Genomic DNA, 23,567 nt, shown 5'->3' on the forward strand with positions numbered 1-23,567 from the left:
TATTTGTATGTAATTGGATTGTGAAGTTTTGTACCCCCCTAGCCCTTACTATTGTAAATTGTGTATTTTCTTGGGCGCAGACTCATTTGGGTTTGGCGTACCTGTGGTAGGGGATGTAATCTTTGTTATATTTACAACTGTTATTTTTCTGCCAATGGCGTTTTGTTCTTCCTATTGTCCTATGTCTATTGTCTAATTCATGTGTATTTTGTATATTGTGTATTTTGTACTGTTTTATGTTTCATGTCCCGGACGTCCGGCAATTGCCCTATGTATTTTTTTTAAACTGGCACCAGTTCATTTTACATTTCTTTGTGTATGTATAATTGATTGTGTTTGTATATGTTGTTTATGTATTCCTTTATGTATATGTATTTGTGTAATGTTTTGGGTGTGCTTAAGTTCCATGTGTGCCACACTTCTGTCTGCCACTTGTGCGTGTGGTTTGTGTGTGGCTTGTCTGTATTTCTGTTTCTGTTTGCCTCGGTCAGTTTTTCTTGGTTGCTCGGTGTGGGCACCGAGGGCGCGGGCCGAGCGATATGTTGGCACGATGTATATATATCTATATTGTATTATATTCTGTGTGTTCTGTATATATAATCTAAATGCTGTATTTATTATTTTTATCAAATGCCCGCAAGGCGTGGGTAGAGAGAAATTGGCAGGAAGAGTAGCGTCAGTTTGTCTCGTGACGTCTGTAACAACCCGACGTTTGTCCATTGTGTTCGTGCCAATTGTCTTTATATTATATGTTAAACTGTGCCTCCTTAGTTTCATTAGCCACCCAGAACAAGCTGCTGTGATTCTATTATTTATCTACCCCTTCCACTAATCAACAATAATCAGTTCTTACCTTCCCATTTGGTTTTAGTTTTCGTGTAAGCTTCTCTGTTTCCAATTTGGGTGGCTCTAGCACAACCTCTCCAAACATAATTTCATCTTTTACTGGTTCAAACTCTTCTTCATCCTTCTTATGCTTTCCCTTTCTTTTCTTTTCTCTTTCCTATTAAAAAAAAATGGGAAAAAGAAGTAAACACTATCCTTATCTATGTCTCGCTACAGCAAGAATGATAAAGAATTACATGGAGCAAATACCTAGAACTGAGGTAGACACCTGAGGAAATGATATCATGGAAATCCATAATTATCTCTTACATATATCTACTGACTGATCCTCCCATTTTGCATTCCAGGCAAAACCGATCAAAGGAAAACCTACAATTGTGACACCAGTTGTTACTAATCCTTTCACTGCTAATGATAGGGGTAATAACATTTCTTGATTCTAGCTGTCAGCAAAGAATATTATTCAAAGGGAATGTCTTTTCACAAGAGTTAAGTCTGTTTTTCACTGCTATTCATTTAAACAGAACCTATAAGGCAGTGTTTCCCAACCTTTTTTTGGCCATGCCCCACCTAATCACCTCTAGAATCCTGATGTCTCCCACCCTCCATGTGGTAATATATAATTCTTATTTAAAAAATGAACTCCCGTTTCAGGTGAAGAAGCCAATACTTTGATTTAATTTTTAAACTTTTATTTCCTACGCATCTAGGAGGTGCTAAGATGGGAGGGAGGGTGGAGGGGTGTGGAGTGTTTTCGGGGATGAAATGGGTGGGAATGTTTTTGTGCCTTGTCCTTTTTGGCTACCCCCCTGGTAAGGGGGAAGGAAGCCTTGGTAATATATATATATATATATATATATATATGTATATTTCCTACTTAAAATTTAAAGTTAAAGTCTGTTAAATCATAGGCATAAATGGTTAATAGATCACAAGAACATAGATTTTGATAACCAAAACACCTAAAAATCAAATTGCCACCATAAAAAATCAAATTGCTCCACGTTGGGAACCACTGCTATAAGGAAACCTTTGATTAATCACCTGTAATATGACCTGAAAACAAGGTTCTAGTTCCGACCAAAGCCTAAACTGCAGGACTTTAGTTCAGCAGGTTATAGAATTAAGCACTACACCAGTTAGGGTTAACAATGCTTTAATTACAGACTAACGTACCCGTCTTTTTTCACGTTTTTTCTGAAGCCTTTCCTGTTGTTTCTCCTTATCTTTATCATCCATGAGGGGGTCATTCTTTTCTCTGCACTGCATTGCAATAACGTTGCCTTGCATATCTCTCTGAACATCTACCTGAAACTTATCTTCAAAGGAAGACTCCTTCAGGACCATCTGTAATCCAATTAATCAATTAGAATATACAAAACTACTAAAATAAAATAATCTATAGTAAATGCACACTGATGGAGAAAATAATTTTCTCTTATTGAGAGGTAGCCAAGTTGAAAACCACAAATCTACTCCCACCCATTCCACTCCCCACCACCACCCTTTTCTCCCTCTCATCTTAGCTCCACACAAATAACGAGTCATCCCTGAATCTTGCCCATTGCCCCGGGTCAGAAGCACAGTAGCAATACACAGTACATACACAACAAGGCTGCCTCACTTAATTGGCAACCTCCCTCTCAGTACCCTCATGCAGAACAAGAGAAGATGGGGAGAAATCCCTTCGCCTGCATCAAAATATCATTCACACATAACAGTATCATCTATACACAGCCATTTTCCACTCATCCCTATCTCCTGGCTTCTCCCTTCCTTGCTGAATGCCCCCTTCACCCCATCCACCCATCTCATCCTCAGTCGTCCCTTCAAATTCACTCTCTCTACCTCTGCCTTCTGCACCTCTTTTACTAATCTTTCTTCACTCTTTTTTCCATGTGTCCAAACCATCCAAATGCTCTTTCATCAACCTTATCTGTCATCTCCTTTTCCACTCCCACACTCCACCTCAGCCCCTCGTTTCTCACTCTACCTAACCTAATAACCCCCACCATACTTCTCTGACATTTCATCTCAAACAAATCTAAAATTTTCCTCTCTGTCTCTCTTAAATTCCAAGTCTCTGTCCCATACAAAGCCATTGTCACAATCATCCGTTCATACAATCTCCTCTATGCATCCATTCCCAGATGGCCATTTCTCATGTACTTCCCCCCCCCCCCAAGGTATTTATTTGTTTCCTTCAACCTACAAATTACCTCTACCTGCACTCCTCCCTTTCCTGCCACATACTTTAAAGCTATCCACTTCCTCCAGCCTCTCTCCTTTAGGACTTTCTTCCAACTCACTGCCATCCTCTCCTCTTGTACATCTCATCACCTTGCTTTTACCCACACATACCTTCAACTTTTTCCTATCACATACTCTCCAAACTCCATCACTAACTCCCTTAATCCCCCCTCTGAACCTGCCACAAGTAGTGTTGTCAGCAATCAAGAACTGGCTCACCTCCCACTTTTCTCCATTTTCTTTAACCATCTCCAGTCCCCTGCCCATTGCCCTCGCCTTTACATCCTGCACCATCCCATCCATGAACATGCCATCTTTGCACACCTTGTCACTTCCTCCTTGAAATACCCCCACTCCTCTTCCACTCTCTCCTTCACCAACTCCCACACTTCTCTCAGCTTCTCCTTGTACTCCTGTTCCTTTTCCTTCTCATTCAAACAGTTTCCTCTAAGCACTTCTCTACTTTCTACCCTTTTCCTCTTTCACCACCTATCCCCAACTCTCAACTTACCTTCCACCAAAAAATTAGCTGGTAATCCCCCCACTCTCTCCCCTAAGAACATGGACATCCAAAACTCTTCCTATTCCTTTTCTGGATACCACTACATATTGCATTAATGCCTTATCAACCACCTTCCATCCACCACCCTATCCCATGTGTACGTATGCTCAACTTTCTTCCTAAACACTGTCAGCTATCATCAACTCTCTAAACAATCTCAAACATTAACTCTCCATTATGATTTTTACCTGGTACTCCAAACTTCCCAACAACTCCATCTATTGGTTCATCCCCTACTCTGGCAATGAGATCTCCCAATACCACTACATTAACATTCATCCCAAAGCTTTCTATGCACTCATTTAAACCTGTCCAAAAAGCCTCACTTTCCTCTACACTCTTCTCACTACCAGGCCAATATGAGCTTACAAAGACCCACATCTCCCTTCCCAGTTTCACCTTCATTCACATTAACCTTGAAGAAACCTCCTTCCACTCTACCACATATTTACCTATCTCTTTACTTAATAGTAGAGCCTTTCATTTGTCCTCTCCCCACTCCTGACACCCTTCTTGCTACATTCCCAAAGTCAAAATCACCCCTCCTCTTCAACTTAGTTTCACTTCATGCAACACATTCATCTTCCTTCTCACAAACATATTGCCTATTTCTTCCTTTTTACTCTCATCTGTACCACACACATGCTCTAATTGGTACTTGTACAAAAAAAAATCTATTCCTATTTTCCTGTCAGCTGTACACTATTACTGTATACTAATGTAATATATTACAAGCACATGATAAGAATGAGTGTATTCTAGAAATAGGGATAACCATTGTAGTATAGGATTTTTAAATGCTTTCTATGAAGAGATAAATGCCTCAGCTCAACTTAATACAAAGTTCTGTACAATAATTTTCTTATATACACCTGAAGTACTGACCACATACCAAAGACAAAGAATTTATTTCCTTACAATTAAATTTTCAGAGCAGAAAGTGGCTACAGAATGTCAATGGATGATGAAGAAGGAAGAGTATGAGCATGCTCATATGAGAAACATTAACTCCAAAGAGGGAGGCAAGAATTGATGTAGAAGTAGGAACATCCAAGATGAGAGTTGAATGATAAAAATTTTCTTAACAAAAGTGCAGGAATATAAAAACCAATACCTGTAAAAAAAAGAAAAAAAAAGAAAAAAAAAAGAAAAAAGAATGAAAGGCTGGTTTAGTGTTGGCTTGGTCATGTTTGAGGGCAAGTAAAGGAAATGAGCAAACCTGGGATATTCAGTGGTGAAAATGACATGGTGCAGCCGGGAACAAGCAGCAAAATTAAGATTTTTCAAGATTGTCATCCACTTTCAACAAATCTAGCATATTTTACGAGCATAATCTATTAATTGACATCCAAATCAGCATGTGAAATCTTTTTCTAACATCCTTTAGAACTAAGTAGCAAAAGAGGAACTTTACAGTATGATGCTATACTGAAAAATATTTGAAAAAAAATAAAATAAAATAAAATAAAATAAATAAATAAATAATAATAATAATAACAAAATAAAATAATAATAAATAATACTATAATTATAATGATAAAAATAAAATAAATAAATAAACAAATAAATAAGCAAAAATAAATACCTGGACTGCTGAATGCACTCTATTCTTAAATTTGTAATCTTTCTCTCCAGGACGCTGTTGTACATGAGGTAACATCTTGAGTGGCCTTGTCATACCTGGCTGGTGTTCATGAATACGCACAAATCTGAAAGCATCACAATGTGTAATATTATACATTCTAACAACAGAGCTGACTGAGATTGTTGCAGGACTTTCAACTCTTCAGCATCCCCACAAAGAACAGCCAACCATTATAAAAGCAATCTTATATAGTCATGGAAATTATATAAGTTTGGGTAAATGTAAAATTTATCTATATGGGTGTGAAAGACTACTGTAAATTGTAGTGTGGTAGAGAGGTTTTTATAACTAATTATTCCATTTTTGATAGGAAAATATTGCAACAATACATGTAGTCATTGAAGTGATTAGATGACAACAACTGTTCTTGCATACTGAGGCTGTCACCAGATAGTTTTGTTCAGCTTTCGGGTTTATGACATAGATTGTTTGTGGTTGGTAAGACATGAAGAACTAAGGGGATTGGACATTTGATTACTTGTAAATTGTTATGTTTTGGCATCAATCCAGCTCCAAAGGTGTCAAATAATCAGACATTTACTGTACATGTATAAGAAAATAATGTAAGCAATATAAACTAGTTAACTTACTTGGAAGAATCAATCAGATTGTTTTTCTTTCGTTTCTTTGTTTGTATAAGTTTTGTTTGACCTTGCTCCTTGAACTGCATTATGTTTTGTACTCTTCTTGGTATTTCTTGGGAATCAATATCTTTTGGCTTTCTGTTCACCACATTTTTTACTCTGTAAAATGGGAAAATGAAAAAATATATATTACTATATATATATATATATATATATATATATATATATATATATATATATATATATATATATATATATATATCAAAGAAGTAAAGAAAAGGAACTTGTTGAAGGAAGATAATAGTAATGTGAAGTAGACAAGTACATCCCTATTTGGGTTTTTGGCTGCATGGTAATATGCAATCCATACTTCAGAGCCACCTCTATGGAGGGAAAGGAAAAAAAATAAATAAAGAGAGAGAGAGAGAGAGAGAGAGAGAGAGAGAGAGAGAGAGAGAGAGAGAGAGAGAGAGAGAGAGAGAGAGAGAGAGAGAGAGAGAGAGAGAGAGAGAGAGAGCAAAATGTCAAAACTGATTATGCACTACCTGAATTCCTATATTTATCACAATTTGGTCATTTAAAATAACAGAGTATTGCCTGCCTTTTATCATGTCATCCACACATACCCTCAATTAATCATTCTTCTTTGTCATTCTTCGTCTTCCATTACTAATCCCCTTATTCATCCTAATCTATTAGTCAATTTCTGTTTTGAGCTCCATGTTTCCTCCACTAATTATTGCCAATATTTAAGTTTAATTTCTTTTTACCTCAGCACCTCTATTTCCAGCTCCATATATATGGTATATGGTTTGTATTTCTAGTTAATGACCTCCCAAAAATTGCCCTAATGACAATATCTACAGTTCTGGTTGAAATTAATCAATCATAGAAGTGCCTAGTGTAGGCCTTATGATCTCTTGCTGTCTCCTTCATTCCTATGTTCTTAAACTTTATTCTGATCCACCCACTCAGTTCAAGAAAAGGGTAGTACTCAAACATGTCGGACCTATTGTGCAGTGCTCGGACTTGCTCTGTGAAATTTTGGAATTTCTTAGCCATCTGTAGGCTCTTGACTCACAATTACTGAAAATGAGCTAAATAGCTTATTGATTATTAATTCTATTTATAAGTGAAATGTGAATTGTGCAAGTATTTAATTTTCTGAAAAAAATGAAAGCTCAGACAATACTGGCTCAGGTCAGCGCATTGGTGCCCAGAAGTGCCGCCACTGGTTGCAATAATCTGTTGATTATCAACTTTAAAAGTGGAATGTGAATTGTGCAGATAGTGAAAAAATCAGATTTTCTGTTATTGAAAAAAAAAAAAAAAAAAAAAAAAAAAATTGAAGCTAGGTCAATACTGGCTTGGGCCAGCACATTGGGAACTATACATTTGGGGTCCTGGTGCCCTGGACTGCTGCTGCTGATTCCAGATTATTGCCAACACCTGGCTTGTGATTCCTCTGCACCATAGTTAATATTGGGTTATGGGAGAAAGAAAGAAAAAAGAAAATATATAAATAAATAAAATAAATAAATCATTATATATATATATATATATATATATATTAATCTAACTACAATCACAGTGGTGGTTATTGGCACCCTCTACCAACACCTCTCCCTGCCTCAACAGCAGGGGGAGGTGCTGACTCTAATATTATTTACAATTGTGCAACTTGTAACCAGGTTGTTGAAAGTGACCCCATTGGCTGTGGGTGTTATGATCATTTGTTTGGCCCCACAATTATGTGTATGGGTCTTCCTGAGCAGCTGATTGGTGGAATTAGGGATTATAGAACTACAGTAATGGTATACTCAATGTACTCATTCCTCCAATGTTACATCAGACCTAGATTATCCTGGTGTCAAGCCCAAGCAACTTTTGCAGATAGATGAGGCTTTGTAAGAATATGTAGATATTATGTCCTCAGGTAGGCAGTTTATCAGTCAACATAACCTCAGAGGCAGTGTCTGACTCCAGTCAGCCAGTTGTTGTGAATACTACTGAAAGTAATGATAATACTAGGCACTTCATAAGGAAGGGGCTGAGATAGATGGGTGAATGGCAAAATTGTGTGTCTGTTCTCATTATTCATAGAATAGATCCCCCAGAGATTACTAATACTAAGTAAGTTTTCACTTCAGTCTCCCAGTATCTTCTGGGTGAACCTGTGGAGTTCTCTGACTTTTCTTGTATTAGTAGAGACAAGAGATTGTACAAAGTTAATGATTGTGATTCTGGGAAGTTGTTACTGGATATTGCCAAAAACCTTAAAGAATCTCAATACATAAGTATTATGATTTCTAAGGATCTCGCATTTGGTTAGACAAGACCTGGCATGCAGGAGGCAAGCCTGATTTGGTGGCTCTCAACCACATATTTGGATGCCTCAGGGTAATGTTAGGTCAGTCACAGAAAGCACTTCTATTCCTTTAAATTGCTTTCCAAACTCTACTTCAAGCAACTGTACATATTTAGATAAGTTTCAGAGCATTAAAATGTGTTTATGTATTTTAAATATCTAATTGATAAGTTAAATTTAGTATCTTTTGGTTGTTAAATAAATTAAATTACGTTGTTAAATACGTTAAAATAAGTTAAATTTAGTCTCTTTTGGTTGTTAATTACAATACCCAATCTAACATTTTTACCACCCATCTATCCATTAATACACCAACTTTATACAATGGCCTATGTATGGTACACAATTCAGTCTTTCTGCCCAGGAGAATTAATTACTCTACAAATACCCTTCAGTCAACTGATGTACCAGCAGACTTTAGCTACTTCATTCACTCTATTATGTCCTCATCACTCATGCTATGGGGTAGCAACCAGGTTAGTAAACCAGAGGAGTTGTCCAATTACAGATGAGAGGTGGTTTTACTTATGATTGCTTGACAGTCTTTATAAATAACAAAAGGTAAAAATAGCAGACACGTCTAAAATCACTATATTGTAAGAACAGCATTATACTGCCAATAATTGTAATAAATAAAAATTTCCAAAATGAATATAAGTAATAACACCATAGTTTTGGATGTGTGACTCCCATTCAGAATGTCTGAGTCCTCACTATTCAAAGTCTCTTCCTGAACTCGAATGACCACTGCATGGGTATCAATTGCATAATTTATGCAGTTGATACTTGTGAGATTTTAGTGACATCCCTATGGAACAAATCACTTGGCATTCATTAGAAATTGGAAACTAAACTACACTCAAAATAGTATGATGTTCAATGAACTGCTTCCTTCTTTAAACTCTCCTTTACAATTTCTATAACTCCACCTCTTTGGTCCCATAATGTTCCTAAGGATAGAAATGCTGGTTGTTATTGACAAAATCATTCCAATATAATAATAATAATTATGTTAGCAGTCATTGCCAACCGCAATATCCTTAAGGATGATTTTGAATAAAAGCATTACTACTTAAATAGGTAGGTCAAACACCACCAGAGGCGCCACCGTTGATAAAGAGCCCAATAGCGCGTCATTTTATGCGCACGTCATGCAAACGGCCAAATTTACATACCGCCGGATATTTCATTCATACGAGTGTATTTACTACGATCGTAGTAAATTTCAAACGATTACATCATCAGTTACATGTCGGTACATAAAAATATAAGATAAACATGGCGGCTTGCATTCAGCAGTAAATCGAAAATTGGTTTATGTTTCAGCGTAAAAAATGAGCTAAATAAATTCAGAGTGCGGGCAACTAACCAAAAATAACGAAAACTACAAGTCTCGCGGATTATTCTTATACCAAAATAAAGGCAGCGTGATACGGTAGAGCTGAGAAATCGGTGGTACTAATTAGTTTTTTATTCTATCGGGTCGGATTATCGGATAACAACATCAACATCCATCCCGCCATCTTATCAAACTTCACTCTATTAAGTTTCTTACTATTATGTTATTAGTGTAATAGACTTATAGTTGAATTATTTGAACTATTTTCTTTAAAATGTGTGATTTTCATGTAATTTGATCAAAGAGAAGTTACGTTTTTATCCTCCGTAATATTACGGACCACAGCTACGATTCGTCCTGCCCGCTATGATCACTGGTGGTATGGATCAAACTACACTATTAAGTTTGTTACTATTGTGCTATTAGTGTAATAGCTTGCATATAGTTGAATTATTCAAACTATTTTCTTTAAAATGTGTGATTTTAATGTAATTTGACGGTATTCGTAGCTGTGGTGGGTAATTTTGCAAAGGATAGAAACGTAATTATATGATCAAATTATATGGAAATCACACATATTATAGAAAATAGGTCAAATAATGCAACCATATATTAAATTTTTATATAAAATTGTGCCTGTCAGTTAAAACCGTCATTGTTTACGTTTGATCGGCGATTAGTCAGACAGCACGTTTCGGCCCGATTTTCTGGGAAAAAATAGGCCCCGATTTAATTCCATTCAAAATGCAATATCTCGAGAACTAGGACAGCTAGATGGATAATTCAAATTGCATTATACTCATAGCGACTTTTTGCATCCCATGAGAACTACTTCAGCTCAAATATCAGGAATTTCATTTTCATGTTGACCTAGCTAGCTTAAGTTCTTAACCCAATGGTATCAATGTCGTTAAGTAAACAAAATAAACTTGATCAGTATTACTGTGTGTATGTCTGTATTCTTTAACTCCAAGCCAATATTCTGCAATACCTATGCTGGTAAGTTAGGTTAGGTTCAAAGGTTCAATACCTATGATGCTGGTAAGTTAGGTTAGGTTAGGTCCAAAGGTTTCAGACAGCTAAAGATAAAAGAAATTTGGCGACCTTAGCAATAGTGTCTCAATTTCCTTTTAAACCAATTATGGTTTTAAAGGCAATGTAAAATTGTTGTATTTATAAAGAAATAAAAAAATGCATACTTTTGTTGTTTCTGAACTTGTTGTTTCAGTGGATCTTTGATACCTCTGTGCTTCTTTCCTGGTATTCGTCGTCCCATCCTGACGATAATGTTGCTTGGGAATATTTACTAAAAGAGCACTAATATACAGTTTACAATTGCACAATTTTTCTTTGTTATAACGGATTTCAATCTGTTAATCTTCGTAAAGGGGGTCAATTGTAGCCTTTCACGTGTTACTTTACTTGTTTTGTTTACATTGACCGTTCCATTCCAATTTGTTCCGTTCCGTCGCAGCTGGCAGACCTTGCAACCTATTCAGCGACACTACGCCAAAAAACAAGTTGAGATGCTAAATCCAGGACAAGTTCTGAAGATTGTACTCCTAGCAGTCTAAATTTATGTGGTCTTATGATCGTACAGCAATTATTGTGTTAATCAGTGTGTATCTAACTTTTCTTTCAGCTAATATTCGGTGTATTAACATTGGTTGTATACATCGATTCGATGTGTGAACGTCGATATTCAAACATTTCTTTCACATAAAGTGAAGCCCCTATAGATTCGGAATAGCATCATCCGATAAATCATCATATGTTCCATTTGAAGGTTTTATACCATTCAAATTATAGCGTCCTGAGTTTTTCTATATACTAGAATCTTCAAATTTTCCTGATACATTTGTGGTTGCGAATTTCTGTGGGTTTTACTAGCTTGTCAAGTGTTTTTTTTTTTTTTTTACTCATTGAGGACATAGAACCTGAGATGGAGGTGTGCATTCGAGATCAAGGCTTTATGTTGATGAATGGCCATCAGATAAATGCCACTAACTTGTCATTGAATATTTTGATTACCTCTTTAAATGTCTATTTCTTACATTTTTAAAGAGGTAAATCAACATTATATACACACATTCCATATGATATTCCATCTTCATAATTCATATTTTGAATATTTGAGCATTATAGAATTACCTCAATTTCTATTTTTTCTCATGCTTTCCAATTTTAGTGTGCTCTCATATATATATTTAGGCTGGAAATATGCATGATACAGTTCTGTTTTTTTTCTACTTTTAGTTTGCACATATGAATTTGATTTTTAATTGTATATTATCACTTCACATCTTATTCACAATTCTTCAGAAGGATTTGCAGTATTGTCCTCGGCTACGAGCACTTCCGCAGTTTCCTTTATTGTGCCTGAGGTATAGAGATGAGAGCCGGTCCAGTTTGTTATAGTGGTACCAGGTCTGGTATGAGAGCAAAGGAGGCATGTCTTCTATCTTCTACAGGAAGGTATCCAGGTGTTTCTTGAAAACTTCTACACTGCAGACTGATATGTTTCTCAGACATGATGGAAGGTTGTTGAAGAGTTTAGGCCTAGTCCTGCTGAAACTGGTAGCCTTGAGTGTTTTCAGTCTTTGGCAGTTCATTTTGGGTCCTTTGATATGGCACAATCTTCTTCATGTACTGTTAGGAATACCAATGTTAGATACCAGTCCTTCCAGATCTTGCCAGGTGTATATAGCCTGGTACTTTTCTTTTTTTGGAGATAAGAGCCCCAGGTGCTTAAGGTGTTCCCAGTAGTTTTTACCAGTCAGGGAAGTAATTTTACTGGTGAAGCTACCCAGGAAGGATTCAAGCTCCTCCATCTCTTCAATAGTTATTGGGCTCCACAGCTGACATCTATACTCCAGTTTAGACAACGCAAAAATCTTCCATTGCGTATTATTATTGATTTTACATATGAATAATTTATATACCTTTCTTGATTGTCTTTCTTTTCTTTCAGTTTTCTTCTAATGTTTTTGTTATGGTAATAGTAGAGTATTTCTTGAAGTGTCATATTAGGTATAATTGGGATTCTTATGTATTCATCATTATTAGTTATTTTCAGATTTCTAGCGTTCTGTATGATGTCCATTTCATTTTTAGTGTTTGCTAGTGTGATGAATGTTAGTCTTGATATTATTCATTGGTCATTGTTTTCCACATCTGTTCTATATTCCTCTTTCTTAATCTGACTAATTTTTTCTATCTACTAACACTTTCACCTCCTTTTCAAACAGATTAACATAATTTTTGTTGTAATATTCTATTGTATAGTTTTCTTTCTCTTTATTATAATTTTATTCTGATAGTAATAAGTTGTTTCCATGCATTTCACTAACTGGAAACCCATAACCTAACAGTGGTTGGCTGTGGTTCTTGGGCCCTCCCATATATCTGTCTAGGAAGAAAATTTGGACCATTCTCTGTGTTGTATAAAATCGGGTCAATTTCTGTATCATTGGCTTTAGTATAAATAGGAGGGGAGCAGTCTCTGTTTGTCAGATCATATTGTATGAAAAAGTGGAGGAAATACAGTTGAAGTTGTCTGAGAGCTATGTTTAGCCCAGTATGGCAACTTGAGCATCATGCCCTCAGCTCCAGATGGGGATGAGGGTGTTGATGAGATTTGAAAATGGGCAGCATCACAATTCCACTAATCACCAGTTCTGCATTGGAACAAAGGAATTTATTCTTCTTTTGTGGTACTAATGATGGAAGCCTCCAAGACAGAAAGAATAGCTCCCTATTGCTTATCTTTATTCAGTAAGATCACTGCTCATGTAGCCAGATTTGGTTTGAAAATTAATGTAGAGAAAATGAATTTACAAGAAGTTGATGAGAGCTGCACAATATTACAGAAAAAAGGAGACAAGACTCTTATGAATGATCCTACTGAAATAATGATTATATGTATGAATACAAAAGCTCCTTTCTACCTTATAAGGGAAATGGTCAGCCAAGGCATGCACTCACCCTTCACCCATCTAAAACCCACTGTATTCCCCTTTTATCTTAACTCAGTGTGGATGAAGGCCTATCCCTGTCTCCCACTAGGTCAGAAGCAATGTAGCAAGATACAAAACATCTACAGCAGGGTACCACAGCTTTATTTACATGGTGATCCTCCCTTCATATATATATATATATATATATATATATATATATATATATATATACACATAAATATATGTGTGTATATATATATTTGGAAGGTATAATGTAGTAGCACATTTGTAAAATGAGACTTATTAACCCACTGTCGGAGAATGAGATAAGATGGACAGAAAATCTATATATTTCGACCACTATCTGTGGTCTTCTTCAGACAGTGGGTCAATAAGTCTCATATATATATATATATACATATATATATATATATATATATATGATCACAAAGAATCATCACCCCAGACTTTGGCAGGGTGAATATTCTCCATGTGGGCCATCCTGGGATTAAGATTCTTTGGCTATACAAGTTGATGACGATAAGCATAACCCTCATTCAATTTAACCCAATCTTTATTCCACTGTTGATATTCGACATACTAGGGTGACAATTCTTTGGGTGGGATCTCATGAGATGACGATTCTTTGTGTGGGCATTCTGGGGTGACAATTCTTCATGTGACCCTATATGTATGTGTGTGTGTGTATTATTTCAGCCATTTAGCCAGTACCTGCAAATCATGATAACTAGTCATATGATAGGAACATCCTTATCCTTCCCGCTTTTTCACCTTACTCAAGTTATGTGAAAATTGCACTTAAATTATTTCTCAACAATAGTGCCCCTTCATTCTTGGTGCACCCTTCTCATGGGACAGGTAGTTGCCCAAAAAGTATATGAATTTTTCCCTAAGATTCATATATGGATCTTGCTGTGCAACTCTGTTATCGTGAACTTTATCGTTTCTTTGATATTTTGGTCACGTGCCCTTGAGGCTTAATTTGTTCTATCCACCCACCTATGCTCTTATTGATAATCATGTTTATTATTATTATTATTATTAATATTATTACTATATTATTGTTGTTTTATCATTACAATTGAAAACACTAGTAATATAGTAATCATAGTCATATTTTTAATATTAATAATCAGGAATATTTATATTGATACCAACCATATTATTGATTATCATTGTATGGTGTAGCGTGATATGTTATTGTCATTATCACCATCATCATAGTGCTGTTATGTATTTTCCGAATACAAAAATAGTAGTGCAGACTGCATTCATGATTCTATCAGTATGCTCTCTTTATTTATATAACATTAACCTGTTCAGAAGTAACTTTCCATATTTAAGACTAACAGATAATTTGGAACTGAAAACGATTAAGATTACTTCACCCTGACTGCTATAAATCAGGTGCAAACTATTTAGTTCATCTCATCATTTGTCTCCTTTTTGTTTATGTAAACAAAACAGCAGACGACGCCTTTGAAGTGTCATACAGCTGTAGCTCTTGATTATGTTTATCTACCTGGAATATAATTAGCCTTGAAAATATAGCTTTGGGCGTGAATATTTTATTTTCTCTATTTATTTATCTAATGAATAGGTCCAAGAAAGATGTAGATTTAATATTAAGAGCTGTACAAGACTCCTAGGTTTTCAAGGTAGTCTCGACCAATCGCGTAGCGCTATACGACTCGCTATATTGTGCATTTGAGAGCGCTGAAAGAAAAATGGACTTTCATGCATACACAAATGCTACCAATTCACTACTACTTGTAATATATAGATGATGTAACAAAATTATGTATGACAAATCCGTGACAGTTTTTGCTCTCGTGGTTCCATATGGAACTTATATAATTGATGTAAGATAATTTTTAATATAAAATAGAGTAAAACATGTTTTACAGAATATTATGTACAAGTGTATGAGACAAATAGTAGGGATAACGCTTTTACATTCTGATCATGAAATGTAGGGTATAAAATGCACAATGAAAATTACCTAGGGGATTAGCTATAACAATGAAACAAGAAAATATATCAATAAACGAGGTATTAACGATTATATTGAGAATGTAATAAACAAAGAAAAAAAATGAATAATGAGAGTTTAGAGAAAAATTATGAGAACGTTTAGAGAATAACAGTCAAAAGAAGAAGATTGAGGAAATCTGAAATATGAAAATTGCATTAGTTGTTACAGCATATAATTTTGTTGTTAAACAAGGCAAAATTACGACGACATTTTCACGTTGAATGAGAATCTGACAAGAAATAATGGTCTGAAACTGTCAGGAAATATATTTAATTTGGAAGTGGGAAGAAACAACTTCGCCAACCGTGTAGTTAATGAATGGAATAAACTTCCTGCAGATGCAATGCAATGTAGTTCAGTTGATGTAAGATTCGTTTAGATAAATTCCTAAGCAAGATGCTGTAATGCCTGCCATTTATTTTATAGTATTTATTTGTTTGCTATTATTTGTCTTTATTATTTAATTTGTTATTATTTATCAATGATTATTTACTATTTACCTGTTTATTATCAAACTTTGCCCATTTATTTATCTAATTATCTATATTGTTATAATTATATGCATTCGACCTAGTTATGGACCAAAAGGTCTCCTGTCGGCATGCTCCTTCTTTGTTATCCTTTGTAATGAGTGTTAATAATATATATTCAGGTAAAGATAAAAACCAAGTACGAAAACTACATTTAAAAAGAAACATGATATAGGAATAGAAGGCTTCATAATTGATAAATATTTATACACAACTCTCGATTTAGCGGACCTAGAATTTGCGGACTTTCGATTTAGCGGACAAAAATGTGTCCGGTAGTAACAATGAAATTCCGGACGAAGTCCGTAAAATGAAAATTTGTCTGATAGGTGTCCGGTAGTAACAGTCAAATACCGGACAAAGTCCGTCAAATGAATTTTTTTCCGATAGTCAGCCCTGCCAGCCCCCAGGCTGGCACCACTAATCCAATGGAGATCCTGTACTGTACATATGTAAATAGTAGTAAATAGATTTAAGGTAAGAAATGGTTCAATTTCTTCTTTATATGTAATGTACATCATTATACATATGTACTGTAGCTTTTTATTACATATCTAATACATATGTGCACGCCGAAACCTAACGGACAATTTTCTACGTAACGGACTTATGTCCGGTATCCAGTATTGGTAACGGACGGACCCGATTTTCAAATAACGGACTTTTGCAAATAACGGACAAGGGTCTGCACGCATTTGTCCGTTAAATCGAGGGTTAAGTATATATATATGTATATATATATATGTGTGTGTGTGTGTGTGTTTACCTAGTTGTATTTTACGGGAAGGGGAGCTATGCTCGTGCTGTCCCGTCTTCATATCTCATTTTATCTAAACTGTTTTTAAATTCATGTATTGTTTTTGCACACACCACTTTCTCATCTAACTTGTTCCAAATGTCTATTACTTTGTGGGGAAAGCTGTTCTTTTTCAGATCTCTTCTATAACTGTCTTTCTTGATTTTCTTTCCGTGTCATCTTGTATTTTTATCATCCCATTTTATTAGAATCTCTCTATCAATAGTTTCTCTACCTTTCATGATTCTATAAATAGTTATCAAATCTCCTCTCTCTCTTCTTTGCTCTAATGTCTGTAGTTCAAGTTTTGCTAGCCTCTCTTCATATAATATTTTTGAGAGTGTTGGTGCCAATTTTGTAATTGCCCTTTGTATTCTTTCAAGTTTTGTTGTACATTTTTTGTACTTGGTGACCACATCGTTGCTGCATATTCCAATCTTGGTCTTATCAAAGTGATTGATATTTTCTTCACCATTTCTTCATCCAGGTATGTAAATACCACTTTGATTGTTTTTATTGAATTATAAGTTTCTCCAAAAATCTTGTTTATATGTTTCTCAGGTGACATATTATTCATAATAATGACTCCCAGGTCCTTCTCATTTTTTACTTTTTTTTTTCCTTCTCCCAATTTATATGATCCTACTATTCTTTTTTTGCTTCTTCCAAATTCCATTATACTACACTTCTTAGTATTGAACTCCATCTCTCACTTCCTACTCCATTCCCATACTTTATTGAGATCACTCTGTAGTGACTCACAATCTTCTTCAGTGTTCACTTTTTTCAACAGTTTTGCATCATCCACAAAGAAGCTCATATAACTTTCAATTTCTTCATCAATATCATTAATATATATATAGCAAACATTATTGGGGCCAGCACTGTTCCTTGTGGAACACCACTTATCACTTCATCCCAATTAGATTGTTTGTCTCTTATCACCACTCATTTTTCTTTCTTGCAAAAAGTCTTCCATCCATTTCAGCAGTTTGCCCTGTATTCCTCCTGTAGTTTCTAATTTCTTAAGCAACTTCTTATGTGGCACCTTGTCAAAAGTTTTTTTTTGTCTAGAAATGTGTGTGTGTGTGTGTGTGTGTGCGCGCGCGTGTATGTAAAACGCAAAACAAAAATGGAATGTCAATCCATCAGTTGATATATGCATGGTGACAATGAAATAACAGACTAGGTATTATCATCCCGAAAGGTGACGGGAAGCCGGGAAGCCCAATCAAGTAATTATCATCGCGCATTAATTGGCATTCCCTACGATAAGTCTATACGCGTATTCTCTTTTAGAATGACGATGGTTTGTATTTTGCAATTTTTTACTTAGATGTCATGCTTATGTATATATATATATGAAGGTGAAGACATCCTGACAGGTTGTAAGAGGAGTAGAGGGAAACACACAAGTAGAACAGGAGTTTATTCCTTGACTAGTTTCGCACAGTGATGCTTCTTCAGAAAGAAGCATATCTATATATATATATATGTATCCATAATATATATATATATATATATATATGTGTGTGTGTGTGTGTGTACACAACACTGAATGGGTCCCAGTGACTAGAGATACATTTTATTCAACCACAGTGCACTTGAATTCTACGCCATCAACATCGGAAGAACCGTGGAGGCACATGCAGAAATTGAAATGTGGTACACCCGAGGACTCAAACCAACGGCTAGCACATGACCAGTGCTTGTAGTGACTTAACCACTACACCATATTGATGGTGTATTGGTTATATATATATATATATATATATATATATATATTATATATATATATATATATATATATATATATATATATATATATGGGAAGCCACTAAATACAATAGTATAGGAAGAGTAGGAAATGAAGATATGAATTTAGAACAAATATTTTCGATTCGTTTCCAACGAAAATGAAAAGTTCACTTCTAGCGATGAATGAAACCTCATGGCGGTTCTAGTGAGCTAACGAAAAAAAAAAAATTACTATGTGTTGATATTTACTGCAAATAAAATCATTTTATATCTACTTATGATGAAAATTATTAGAATATAACTGAAATACTTTCAAAATTCCTTTTATGCCAATTGCTATTCTTAATTATTTATTAATCTTACTACGGACCACGTTCAATGCGAATGGATACAGCTCGAATAAACTATTGATTTATAACCAATTCGCGCTTCCTATTTCGAATTTGATGCATAAAATATATGGCTCAAACTGGTGGTAGGCGTCCTATCCAGTTTATTTGAATTTCTGGGTGGAAATTGCATATGAAATATTAATTGTCATTTGGCATATTATGTTTGATCTACTGAGCGTAGACATTTTTATTAATTATTCGTTTCATTGCATACCAAGGTTCTCGTTAAGTGTTGTTTTTTTCTTTAAATTATATGCTTATTAGAATTATATAACTGGTTCTAAAAATCGGTGTCAATTAGGTTTTATTATAAGATTGTAATTCGGGACGTGGGGAGGCCGTTGAAAGTTTTTTCTTTGGTCCGCTATTCCTAGTGTGTGCTGGGAGACCATGAGAGGTCGATGGACAGCGGAGTTTGAATACGCGGAGGAGCGAGGCTGCTCGTGATTGGTCGGAGCTTACGTGAATCCCTGTGCGTTTGGTTCTGCTCCTGGCGGCTCGTAGCCCTAGCTGAAGACGACGACAATCTATCAGTGATGTTTGTGGCATCGTGACGGTAGGAGCGTAAGTGTCGTCATGAGGCGAAACTGTAAAATTTTCATCCTCTTCTCTTGCGTGTGGACATTAGGAGTGGTTGTGTATCTGAACACCGGGAAATACTCAAAGGTAAGTGCAGACATGATAATTAAGGACTATTTTCTTCCGTTAAGTCCATTTTCGTCTTAAACCGCGCGGTAAGAAGAGAAGCAGTTGTAGTAAGGACAGTGCCCTGGATGGTGATGGGAGGCGTTGCGAGTGTAGGGAAAGATGCTAGGTCGACTAAGGTCATTCCACAGCATTCCTGCTTATTCTAGCTAAACCTAAGCCTCTGTGACGTCACTCTAGGCTTAGAGGGCGACCAGAGGCACCTGTCACGGTCTCAGGCCTTGGTTGGTTGGGCGTGTATTGATTTTAGGAAGGGCACCGATTGTAGAAGGGGAGCCTATGGGCACTATAGAATGTAGACATTTAGTAACCCATACTCGCCGTCTCTGTGGACAGTTCTCTATCTCGTTATCTCGTTCTTTGAGATAACAGCATCGTGTATTAGAAACCTGTGATAAATACCTGATATTCAACGGCGTCGTTATATGATTTATTTTCGTTATTTTAAATAAAATCAAATATCGTTACTTTTGACACATCGTGTCAGTGTTGCGTGAAGCGTATTATGTGAATATTCGAACGTAACTATTAATTATCTGCTTTTAGTACTTCAACAATGGTACAGGGAAGACTGACAATGTTTAATAAAATCGCGTAGCGTCAGATGGGGATGGAGGTTAAGTATCATCCTGTCTGTAAGGGATTAACCCATGTGATGCCGCGGTTGTCAATTTATTTATTAATCTATATATTATCTATTTATAATTTGTTGGTAACTTATTCATATATGTACCTATTTATTTCGTTTTTGTATATTGGTTGCTAGCTGGCAATTTCATTAAAGTTAATTCTCTTAATGATGTTTATTAATTTTATTCCTGTGAAAGACTGATTTTCCCTGGTTGACGTCAAGTGATTTAAATCAATTGAGAAGGGAAACAAAAGGCCCTCGTATTATCACCGGATGACAGCGTTATCTGACGAGTGAGCAATGGACCTCAAAACAAAAAATGAAGAATTTAATCTTTCTTTGTTTTGATTTATTTGTGTGTTTTGGTTGGTTTCTCGTTTATTTTTTTTATTCATTATTTATTATATTTTCACGTTTTGACTATTTCGCTGGCCTCCCATGCACTTAGTTGTAGGTTCGAATCCCGCACTTCTCTCTGATTCCCAGTAGTGACTGTTACCAACCCCAATAGTCCAAACACCTAGGGCAAAGGTGACTGCTTCGGTAGTAACCACTCAGCGTCTCCTAGCGGTTTTTTTTTTATAGGAAATGACATTGGTATGTTGATAGCCACGGCATTGTCTAGATTCGGTGTTATAACATAACGCAGCACAGCCGGATGTCATAACACATACGTGCTATAGCGTAACACGTATTAGCGTCGTATCACCATATCACGTCACAGCCAAGACGGTCTAGCTTAACACATCCGCTGTTGCATGTAACACAGAACGTGATATTTTTGTGATAAACGTGACCCAGTGTAACACCATAACACGCCCATGTCACACGTGACACTGAAGTAACATTGGTGTGATATTACACATAACACCATAACACAACATAACACCTTAACACGATAATATATAATTACAACAGAGCCTAACACCTCTAGACACTGTGTGATAGATTATCTCATTTAACATGAGATAGTTCCCTCTTTAAAGGACCTAAGGGTATATCTTCCTAGTGTAGGCCCTATGGTCTCTTGCAGTCTCCTTCATTCTTATGTTATGGGTGCCGTCAGGCGATTTTATTCGACTGATGGGATGCGACACAAACCTGAAGTGGCGTTGTATATACGATACAGCAAGCACTAGTAAATGGTGTTGATACAAACTACATGAAAATATAGTCTGGCACCGAAATACATCGGCACTAGAATACATCTCTGGACCGAAATACATCTTGGCACTTGAATACATCTTTGCACCAAAATATAGTCTGGCACTAGAATACATTTTGGCACCAAAATACATCTTGGCACTAGAATATATCTCTGTACCGAAATACACCTCGGCGCTAGAATACATCCTTGCACCAAAATACAATTAGACCCTGGCACTAGAATACATCATGGTATGAAGATACAACACAAAATACATTCTGGCACCGAAATACAGTTTTACACTAAAGCATACCTTAAACACAAAAATACACCGTGGCACCAAAAATACATACTGGCGTCAAGATACGCCTTGGCACCAAAATACACCTCGACACTTAAATGCACTCTGGCACCAGAAATACACACAACGCACCAAGCAACAGAATTCATCAGGACGCCAGAAGATAATTCTCACGATTGGGATTCTAAGAGACAAGAGAGAAGGAGATAGATTCATTATTAGAAAAAACTCTGCATTATGTCGATCCATTACATGGCTTATTATGCCCGTCGCCATGTGATTCTATTCAATACATGGAGATCTACAGTTATTGGAGGTACATTGGGGCATAGTGACGTCACAAGATGCCTTGGCAACATATCATGCCAACCTATATCTTGAATGTATCCTTATGATATATCCTGGCAGTATACCCGGCAACACAGTATATCCAGACAGCATTATGATATATACTTGCGACATAATGCTGACAGCATAATTATATCCAGGCATTGTGCATCCTGACGTCATTATCTTGCAACATAGCCTGACAACACAATACATCCCACCAATGCAATAATTCTTGACTTTGGGGAAAACTGAGTTGAAACCCCGTTTGGCTTCTTTTGTTGAGTTAATGTCAATCAGGAGGATTTTTTTTCAGCACGTAATCGGAACATCTTCAGTCTTTTAATTTTCTCATGGCGAAACTGTGATAAAAATCTTAGTTTTAATCAGCACCTGCCGGCTGTGTTTGAGTGTTTTCAAAGAATTGAGAAAAAATATGGGAATGGCGGGAGGAAAAATTGCATTTCGATGAGTGTGGATAATTGATGGACCGAATCTCCATCTCGCTACAGAAACACCCCTTCAATCAATCAGTCAGTCGTCAATCAATCTACCCGCGCTTCAGTCTAATTTCTTAGTAAGTTGGTCTGTTGATCATCCAGTCGGTGAGAGAAGAGCACCTCTTTAGGTATAGTTGCTCTCTTTCTCTCTTTTAGTCCTCTTTTTTTCATTAAATCTATTTTTTGTCGAATTCCGCCCAGCGTTGGCATTGTCAATTTGGGCACATTTTCGGGTGTTTGCGAAATCATTTGATACAATTCGGATATGATCTCGTTATTTCAGTTTTTCGTAGCATACAAACATCAAATTAACGAGTTCGGTTCATAGTAAGAAAATAAATGTTGAAAGAGTTGAAAATGAACGTTGGATTAATCGAAGAATAAGACCAGGGAATGTTTTAGGATATGATGCCAAACTTGTTATTAGTCATTTTGTTATTATTGTATCATTATTGTTATCGTTATTATCGTTATCATTGTTATCACTATCGTTATCATTATTATTATCGTTATTATTATTATCATCGTCATCATCATGATCGTCGTCGTCGTCATCGTTTCGAATAAGCTTGCTGGCCAAGTGGGTTAGGGCGTTGTTATTGGGCGTCAAAGGTTGAGATGATGGTGGTTCGAACCCTGCCACCGGCGAGTTGAACCAAGGGCATGGTTCATTAAATTCCACGCTACAAAGTCCTCTGGAAGGGGTGCCGTCCTAGCCCTCTGATAGGGGGGGGGGGTCGTGGCGTAAAGACTAAGTCGTCAATCAAATTATTATTATCATTATTATTGATATTGTTATTATGGTTTTGTGTCAGCGCGGTTGTTTCAAACTGGATCAAAACAATACAAAAGCTTTTGTTTGCTTGAGGTTTAT

At 36.1% G+C, this 23,567-nt stretch overlaps 2 protein-coding genes across 2 annotated transcripts in view; one reads left to right on the forward strand and one right to left on the reverse strand.

Moving 5' to 3' along the window:
* The window catches only part of LOC143029618 (coiled-coil domain-containing protein 137), a 34,468-nt gene extending 23,396 nt beyond the window's left edge, over nucleotides 1–11,072 (reverse strand). Inside the window, exons 1-5 of the mRNA XM_076192364.1 lie at nucleotides 10,794–11,072; nucleotides 5,894–6,046; nucleotides 5,244–5,367; nucleotides 2,023–2,193; nucleotides 854–1,003 (exon numbers count right to left, since the gene is read on the reverse strand). Coding sequence (XP_076048479.1) covers nucleotides 854–1,003; nucleotides 2,023–2,193; nucleotides 5,244–5,367; nucleotides 5,894–6,046; nucleotides 10,794–10,870 — 675 coding nt within the window. The 5' untranslated portion in view covers nucleotides 10,871–11,072. The remainder of the gene's footprint in view (nucleotides 1–853; nucleotides 1,004–2,022; nucleotides 2,194–5,243; nucleotides 5,368–5,893; nucleotides 6,047–10,793) is intronic.
* Nucleotides 11,073–19,551: 8,479 nt separating this feature from the next.
* The window catches only part of Pgant2 (polypeptide N-acetylgalactosaminyltransferase 2), a 296,288-nt gene continuing 292,272 nt past the window's right edge, over nucleotides 19,552–23,567 (forward strand). The window contains exon 1 of the mRNA XM_076192365.1: nucleotides 19,552–19,748. Within this exon, the coding sequence (XP_076048480.1) occupies nucleotides 19,659–19,748 (90 nt within the window). The 5' untranslated portion in view covers nucleotides 19,552–19,658. The remainder of the gene's footprint in view (nucleotides 19,749–23,567) is intronic.

Source organism: Oratosquilla oratoria, chromosome 11 (genome assembly GCF_046742065.1).
Source record: "Oratosquilla oratoria isolate Oo_2021 chromosome 11, ASM4674206v1, whole genome shotgun sequence".
NCBI classification, from domain to species: domain Eukaryota; kingdom Metazoa; phylum Arthropoda; class Malacostraca; order Stomatopoda; family Squillidae; genus Oratosquilla; species Oratosquilla oratoria.